Source organism: Geospiza fortis, unplaced genomic scaffold (genome assembly GCF_000277835.1).
Source record: "Geospiza fortis unplaced genomic scaffold, GeoFor_1.0 scaffold162, whole genome shotgun sequence".
NCBI classification, from domain to species: Eukaryota; Metazoa; Chordata; class Aves; order Passeriformes; family Thraupidae; genus Geospiza; species Geospiza fortis.
Genome location: NW_005054316.1, coordinates 6,937,622 through 6,946,967, shown reverse-complemented (window position 1 = coordinate 6,946,967; position 9,346 = coordinate 6,937,622). Strand labels below are relative to the sequence as shown.

Sequence of the window (9,346 nt, the reverse complement as noted above, 5' to 3'; positions counted from 1 at the left end):
TCTGTGAAGCCCTATGTGGAACTGGACAAGTTTAGATGGAAAGAGAAAGGCTCAGCTTGCTTAAGAGTGCATGGAGTTGCTCCCTGTGGAAGATCTTTTATATTCTTCTCCTGCTGTTTTAAGAGATACAGTGAAGGGCTGTGAATGATCTCAAGTGATTTAGTTCTGAAAGCCATTGAGTTTAGGAATGGTAAAGACAGTATTCATCAAGATTGATATCTTTGGAGGAGAACATGAATTAATTAAAAAGCACCCTTTTCTCTCGAAAGACTGGAAGAAAGAGAAAACTCAAGGGTGTGCAAGATGCCAGGGAAGTAATGATAAACAGGGTGTGTGCACATTCTGCCTTTTCTTACTACTGAGATTAAAGAATGTTTGCAATGTTTCCTCCTACCAAGACTATGTGCCGGAAGAAATGTAGAATGAAAGCTATTTTACTGAGGGATTTTTCAGTCTCCAGTAGTTAAGTGTTAGGGGTTTCTCTGTGTATAAAGGCATAAAATTGGAGGATTATTCGTGCAGCTGTATTATCTGCTATTCAAACTCAACCCATACCTCTCATTTGTGTTCCCTGCTTTAGGAAGTTTGAAGAGCATTGCAGAATTTGTCTGAAGAAATATGTTTCTCTGTATTTTTTAACCATATTTTATTTTAATCACCCTTTAAGAAATAGTGGTCAAAATTGTTACAAATTTCCTGGAAAATAAATGGCAACTAGAGGATTTGGAGATCAAAGATCACTGTTTATTCTATTCATGGATGCTCAAGAAGTGACCTGTAATAAATTATTTGTTATATGATTGAAAATCAGTTAAATATAGGCTTTTGCATTTTTCTGTAATGGGTGGCATTTCATAGGTGAATTTCATGCTACTCACACAGCAAGAGATGAGATTTCCTACAAGTTTTTTACTGAAGCTGTAATCATCAGAATCACCAGAGATCAGTTTGTGACAGTTGTGATGTGCTTTTCCTTATGTTGGTTTGTAAAGTGGAAATCTATTACTAAAGCAGATTACATTATTCCTTTTAGTTCTTTTGATCATTTTTTTTTAAAAAGGAAGGAAAGCAGAGTATAAGAATAGATATCTTACCTGACTCATCACTTGAGAGTGTGTGCATGTGTGTGTGTAGGCACTATGATTTCTCTCTATTTCTTTCTAATGCAGTGTATCAAATAGCACTTGCAAAAACAGTTCTGTTGCAAATCTTTAGTCTTCTCAGACCATAGTGATGGTCTGAGAGCATAAATACAGCAATGTGGAAATCTCTTACTGGAGATTATCATATTTTCATCCCTTAACTTGCAGAATGGACCAAATGTTGCATTAGTTCAAACTGTAATGCACTGTGCAAATCAACACTATTGGAGGAAAAATTTCTTCCTTTTGTTTCTAGACTCAGCTGTTTACCTCTCCCTTGAAACTAATTTTAGCTCATCTGAAACATGCAAATTTTTTATTTTTGTTTGTTTGTTGTTTTTAGGGGAGGATGGGAGTGGGAGGTGGTTGTGATATTGGCATAGATTTAGCATTTACAGCTGAGGTAGTTTTCATCAATTTCTGACAGGGGAATCAAAGTGTTCTTTTGTGGAAGGAGAGATATTGCTTTTCCATATAAATGATTGACTATTTTGTGGCAGTAGTCTTTATTTATTTGGCTCTCATCATGAAGAATAGCAAACTTATTCAAAATCTCAGTACATCAAAAATATGTCAATACATAAAACATAAGTACTATTCCATACTACAATCTATGCAAAAAACTATGTTAATAAGATGTGAAGGTTGCACAGCTAAGAAGTCAGAAAACATAAATGATAAGATTCTAGCAGCCGCAGTAACTAAGCCACATTTCACATCCTCTGTATTTTATGAAATGGCTTTGACAACATAAATCAGAAAGAGAAGGTGCTATATATGTGTAACATGGCTCAGTTAATGTTGCTTTTGGAAATTTAACATTTGTATTTTCTGACTGGAGAGTTCCTTAATCATGTAAACTTAGTAGATCTTTTTACACTTTTTTTTTTTGGTAGTTTGGTTTGGGGCTTTTTTAGGAAAATTGCTTGTATTAATAATTGGTTAGCTCATGTTGCTTTGATTTAAGCTGGAGTAAAAGGCCGTATGTAGAGAGCACCTTATGACAGGTACATATGTGATGCTATATACATGGCAGTGGCAAGTGGTGTAATTGTGCTGCCGTGTACTTCTTGGGGAAAAGGGGATTACAGCCATGTGTGTGAGTCCTGTCCTTTCTGTAGTACTGGGTATGACTGCATTGCAGACTGCAGAGTCTTCTGAAGATGGTTGAGCTACCTTTTTTAATGAACTGGCTTGTGTACAAGGAGCAGTCTGGCTACAAGAGTGTGGATCTCCCTTTGACCTAATTCACCCTTCTGTGGAGCACGGCAAATTAGCTGAGCACAGCTTTTGGTGTAGGCTCCTGCCAGTATCTGAGCTAGTTTGCAGATCTGTGTGCTGCACTGCAGTCTTCAACATAGGCATGCATTTAATGACTCTGCAAAATCCACTACCTTGCAAGTTCTGGAATGGGGATTATTGTTCTGTGACACAGAAGCATGCTTTTTATGCTTTTGCTTCCTTGCTCTGGGTCACAGGGTGGACCAGTATCAGGCCTAGTGTTAATATTTTAAAGGCTCTTAATAAGGTGTTGAAGTTCATACTTCAGTGTAAAGGCAAGCAGTGTAGGAAAGACAGTAACACAGGTGAACATTGTGACCAATGTATTGTCAAAAGGTCAAAACTAAGTGATAAGAAGTAATAGAATTTATAGAATGTATGAATAAAATGCCGTAACATCAGGATTCAGATCTATCTCTGATTAATAGCCTTGACATTAACACCCAGCTTTCTACTTGGTTTCCTTTTAGATTTTTCTTTTTTGTCATTCAGTGAGAAGGATTTTTAGCCTTCATTAAGGCTGTGTGCACAAGCATGCTGGGGTTGAACACGTTGATTTGAGACAGGAGACCATGCTGCCCTAACTGTGACAGAATATTCTACTGAATATGTGCCACAGGATTTCCTTATGCTGTATAAGCATATTATATTTTTCTTCTTTCTCTAATTCAGCTAAACATACAGATGAAGGGCTTATGTGAGTTTGAAAGTTCTTGATATGAACCACACCTTTTTGTTAAGTGTGTGAAAGTTAAGGAGTTAGTTTCCTATTACAGTTTTCTGTTGGAAAGTACGGAGAAGTGCATGGTTTGAATGTTTGGAGGAAAATACTTAGGGTTTGGCAGAGGTCTGACTTTGGAAATCTAAAACTGAAGCAGAAATTGTTTCAGGAATCACACGTGTTTTATTTGAAGGTTTGATAGTAACTGAGTGACATCTTCCTTTATAGTTATAACTGAATTGATCACTGTAAAATTAAAGTAATTATAATTAAATACTGTAACCTTTGGTTAACTGAAGGAATGCTCTGTTTTACTCGTAAAGTACCAGGTGGTAGGGTTTTATTTTTCTGAGAATGCCCCTCACTATACATTTTAAAATTCTAATTTCTATGTAATTACAGTGTTACAGGTGCTAAGAAAGTGGAATGTTACTGATGATTATATTACTCAGGATGGTACTTGTTTCACAATATTCTGTCTCACTGTTCTCAGCAAAGTTGGCCCCTGTAGTGCCACTGTAGAACCAGGTAGTGCCATCCTTTCTTCTGAGAGGCACCCCTGCCCCTGAAGTTCAGTTTTTCTTCTCTCTGTAAGCCAGGCTTAATGCTGATCAGGCCAGACAGACCTGTTTTCCCCCAGATTTTTGTATCATGACACTGTAGTCCACAGCTTCCAGATTGTGTTGTTGCCTTTTACCAATATCATCCAGGGTAATGGATAGCCAATATAATGCCTCACTTTTTGGGTACCCAATAGATTTGAGGGTGAGGCAAAGATGTAGCCAGGACTCTTCCCCTGTAGTGAGCATGTCGTAGTATCTGATGTGTTCAGGTGGATCCCAGAGTGACTCCACAGAGCTTTTTGTGATAGGGGCTATGTAAAACTTCCATTATTGACTGGATTTAGCCATCAGGATGGTGTAAAGGGGCAGTAGCTGCATATTGCTAGTATTATTAGTGTACCTATGCTAACACACTAATTCTGTTACATTTTAATTTTAAAAATTATTATTATGACTCTAATGCTGTATAATGATCCTTCTTCTTTGACATCAGTCATGGATTGCACCTGCAAAAATTGCTTAAAACTTCCATTTCTATCAGGGTATTACCTGGGAAAAGATTGCCTGCCACCAGATCTCTTATTCAAACAAGAATTAAAGATAATGGGCTAAGTTATAGGTTTAATTGGATTTGTCCCATCTCTTCATGTTGGCTGCCAGTTTTGTTCCTTCTATTCTCATCCTTTCTCTGTTTGTGTTCCAAGCAGTGTAATCAGTTATGGTCAGTCATACTTCTCCCAAAATAATGCTCTTTATACTGTGCAAGTCACCTGGTATTCCAAAGTAATTATTACAATTTCTCTGCTTCCCTAGAAATAGATTCAAACTCAGGTCTGTTCTCTCTTCAGCTGTCCCCAGTACATCTGCACTACGACAGGCATGATGAAATTTGACAAATTCTCATCTCCTGCATTGTGTGGCCACAAAAAAATATGAGTGTGAGGGAGAAGGGGAGGGAGGGTTTACTTTATGAAGAAAGAGGATGCTTGGGTCATTCACTCCAAGCACTGTAAGTAATTTGCTTTAGATTTGTTTTGTTCTGGGGAGATTTTAATTAACCTTTTTTTTTTTATGCTGTTTAATAAGCATTTGTCCATAAGCAGTATCTTGTGATCCCCATCAGTAAAGCAGGTGGATTAATTTGCATGTTGTTGTTTGAAATTTATTTAAATAGCCACAGCATTATATGGAGTGCTCTGCTAAGACAGTGATGATGAGTCTCTGCACTGAAGAGAACAGCATCCAAACATACATGTAGCATTATGATTATTGCTGTATTTTAGGTGGTGGTGTTTGGTTGTTTTTTTGAACTAGTTTGAATTGGGAGGATATGGAGGAAAATTCTTACATAAGTAACTGATATATAAGTTCAGAAGAAGAGCCTGGTACCCGTTCTTAAACCAGTGTCTGAAAGCAGATTTCTTGGGGCAATATTTAAGAAAATGGAGCAGTCTCAGAGCTTTGGCAGTAAAGGTGTTATTGCCTCTTCAGGTTGCTTGTATTTGTTACCAAGTATCTTGCAGACCAAAATTTCATTGTCGTCTCTGGGGACTGTCTTTTGCGAAGAGGTGAGAACACAGCCCTGGCTCTATCAGGGCAGATCAAGGGTTCATGCAGCCCCGTGTATTCTGCCTCCAGTGGAGGCTTTAATTGGATGCCTGGAGGAGAGTCAGAACAAAGCAAGCATGGAGTACTTCCCCCAGTACTCTTCAGGCCTCCAGCTATTTTCACTTGAGGGTCTTCCTGAGCCAGATGTGGCTCTATAAATTTGGTAACCCTCAGAGGATGTCTCTTTTGTGAACTTGTCCATTCTTTGCTTGAGCCCACATAAACTTTCAGCTTTCAAAACATCAATTTGGCAAGGAGTTCTAAACATCTGCTACCTCTGTGACTAGACAACCTGTTTCTCTCTTGTTTTGAAGTTTGCTTCTGCTATTGAATGCATCCTAATTGTTGTTGGACAAGATGCTATTGTAGCTTTCCACCATAGGCCTACTTCCTGGTGTCTTTTCCATCCTCAAAGGGTTATGGATGCTTTTTATGGAAACTGTTCTATACCTATGATGATTCTTGTTGCATTTCCCTGAATCTTTTTGTCTGACCCTTCCTAGTAAGTCCAAGAAGTCAGTAGAGAGGGATTTTCTTTTGCTGTGTTGATGTTTCCTAAATCTCATCTTCATTCTTCTCTGTCCTGATTTGTCCAGAACAGTCATCAGTGTTATGTAGTCTTAAATTACTCAAATTTCTGACTTTTCTATTTAAGCCGTGCTGCAATTCTCACCTACTAAGGCAGCTCCAATTTAAAGGCTGTATATGGTCATTAGTGATTCAGCTTTTTGAATTTGATTAGACCTCTGGAGTGATACTTTATGGTTCCAAGCCACTTCTGACTGTTCATTTGTCACTTTATTCCATGAAAAGTCCCATCAGATTCAGAGACGTTTATCAAGTCCCTCACAAAGGACTCCAGCATGGGAACACCCCAAGATTTTTCCACAGTGCACACTAGAGCCAAAGATTTTGTTAAGCTTCTCTGTGGTGGCGTTGTGCTCTCTGTAGCTCCCCTTATACCTTCATCATCATTTGTCACTTCAGACTCTGGCAGACCTCCTACTTCTGATGTGTTTGAAGAAATGAATCATTATGCATTTGATTCCCTTTTCTAGCTGTTCCAACAGTTCTTTCAGGCCTGTCTTATTATATTTGAAGTGCCAGAGTTTACAGTCTTTTCTGTTTTCCTCATTTGGACCTGGCACTGGCTTATTGAAGGGGATGCCTTTTTGCCTCTAGAAAGCTACAGTGAGCCTTGCTGGTGTCCCTTTGCTCTTATCAAATCTTTCTGAATGGGTGGTGAATATTGTTTCTGTGCTTTCCATGTGGTTATTGTTAAACAGCTTTGATGCTGTCAGTCAGATTTTATTTCTCATAGCTGTCTGAGATTCCTTTTAACAAGCCTTTTCATTTTTTGTGTAGTTACAGTTTTTGAAGTTAAGCACGACAGTAGTAGATTCCTTGGGTTTGATTGTTCCTGTAGGGATGCTCAATTTAACTCCTTTCTGGTCACTGATGCACAGTGGTTCTGCAGCTGCAGGATGCAGTAGTAGATGATTCTTGCTGCTCTGGACTGAGCCAAAGGCAGTGGCTCCTCATGCAGGCTCCTTAACCAGCAGTTCCATGGAACAACCTTTGAGAATTATCTGATACTCTGGTCTCAGCTTTATAGTCTGCTTACTCTGTCTGTCTGGGGGGAGTTGAAATCCTCCCCTAATCAATCTTGCGGCGTGCCTTTTGCTGATCTTGCTAGCGTGCTGCTGTCAGCGTTGTTGTAGTCCAGCCATGCATGGTGGTTCCAGCACTCAGTCTTCTTTGTCTGACCAAGCTCCAGACCTCTGCTGCGTGGTGAGGTGGAGTTTTTTTTAAATTAGTTTTTAAATGCTATGTAGCATATAATGTTACTTTGTTATTAGCTGTCTTCTCCCTGAATTTGTATCCTAGGATGATGCCCAGTAGTCGCCCCAGAATTTTTTTCCTTTCTACCGAATTTCTTATGACTAATATTAGTGCCTTTGTTTGCAATTGATCCAATCCATCCCTCTTTGTGTAGAAGTCCATGTATTGTTAGAATTTCTTATTGCCACTCTACCTACTCTGCAGTCACTGCATGTCCATTTTTCATTCTTTGATTCTTCTCAGCATCTTCATTTGACGTCCCAGAATCTCCATGTCTTCATTTGACATAGCAATCCCACACTTTTCAACCATGTGTTCTTCTAATCCCCTCCTCATTTTAAAATTTCATTTTCTTGTGCTTTATGTACCAGTGACCTGGCTCCTATGTTCAGGTGAACTCCAGCTCTCCTGTGCAAGTATCTTTATTCTAGAAATATTCTGGTTGCTCATGCATCTGCTGTTTGCTTTGTTACCATCTGGTTAACTGGGCATTCAAGTTCTCTTTATTTTTTCTTTTTTTCTAGCAGCCCATATTTTGCTGTCTGGTTATCTGTCCTTTTCTTCCCGGTGTAACTGGAACCCAGATGCACCACAACATAGGTTTCTCCTCAGCATTTCATAGGAACCAGTCCAGGCTCTGTGACCTTTGCAGATGATGGGCAAATCACCATGTGGTCCTCTGTCAGATCCCAGACTCCAGCTGTCTGTTTGCCTGATGATATTCCAACACACCCTTTTTAGTTTGCATTATAAAGGCCTCATTTATGCATCATCGGGGAGAGGGTATTTGTCAGAAAGGGCTGCTTTGGTCGCAGAAACATTCAACTGCCTGTGAAATGATGGGAAAAAAAAAATGGATGTGAAGGCAAAGAGAGCAAGAGCAGGAGTGGGTTTACAGTGCTGACCTTAGGAGTAACCAAGAGGTAGGACTGCCAACTTCTGGCAGAAGTAATAGGAGCAGATCAAGTTGTGATAATAAAAACAGCCTAAGCAGGTGTTCAAATTATTATTATTATTATTATTATTATTATTATTATTGCCTAGCAAATACTGTTGAATGAATGTAGTGAATTAACTTTAGGTAGAACAGGTATGTGTTTGCTTGTTGAATAAACATATTTATCATTGTATCAGAAACTCAGTGGGAACAGTTCAGAGATCAAAGCATTTTGGATGTGCTCAGGTATTTGAAACACTTGCATGGGGCAGAGATGTGCAGGACCAACTCCATTCTAGAATGGAGAAGTCATGTGCTGCATCTGAAATGGTATTAAATTCCAGAGTTTGGGGAAAAGCACAGGTACCTAAAATCAAGAAAATCTGGGCACAATATCAGGAGTCCATTGAAAGTGTAAAGTGTGCTCTTTCAAATACCTCGAGAAAATGTCAGTGTCTATTGATACAAGGCTTACAGACTAAATCAATGCAGAAAATTTCTCTGACACTGTAATTGACTTGGTTTTGGTTCTAACAGATTCTCAGTGTGTGCATGTTCTCGGTACATGATACATGTTCCAACTGGTGTGTAACACTTATTTTGTTTTGTTGTTACTTTTTTTAAAAGTGTATCTTAGTAGGGGGGGAGAAGACTAAGAGGGATTGAACTTGACAAAACCAAAATCCTGCCAAACCCCAAGACTCTTGTAAAGCTTAAATACAAAGACTAAAAACCTGAGGATTGTGGGCAAAACATTAAGTTAAAATTAGCACCTGATTGCTCAAAAAAAAAAAAAAAAAGACAAAAGGCATTTCTCTTTCAATGTCTGTTTAAGAGTTGTGCCTTTTTTCCACAATTCAACTTTTGGGTCAGCGCATCAGAATGATTCCTCTGTTGATTTACCTCACTAGTGTTCCCAAGGAGAGCAGATATTTCAAATAACCACTTCTTTGTTTTAAGGGTGGGCATTAGAGAATTGTGATGTTCAGAAGCATAGCATTTTCCCTAGAAGCTCTTCCAGAAAAGAGTAACTATGCAGAGCATGGGGCTTGCTCCTCCTTCTAAGGCAAGAGGATCTAAGGGCTGCCATTAAGTGCTGAGAGAAGGGATCAGACCGGTGGGTCAGGTGTGTAGCTGGGGATATCACTTCTGCTGGGGTTGCCATATGGGTGGGACATAGCTTGGTTTTGTCCTTCTGCTTGCACTCATGTGTTTGCTTTGCTTGGCTCTTCCAACAGATCCCACCTCAGTA

General features: G+C 39.1%; 1 protein-coding gene across 1 annotated transcript in view; it reads left to right on the top strand.

Annotated features, from left to right (window-relative positions):
- The window catches only part of LOC115947791 (AT-rich interactive domain-containing protein 1B-like), a 66,565-nt gene that overhangs the window by 39,173 nt on the left and 18,046 nt on the right, over positions 1 to 9,346 (top strand). Inside the window, exon 2 of the mRNA XM_031056243.1 lies at positions 9,333 to 9,346. Within this exon, the coding sequence (XP_030912103.1) occupies positions 9,333 to 9,346 (14 nt within the window). The remainder of the gene's footprint in view (positions 1 to 9,332) is intronic.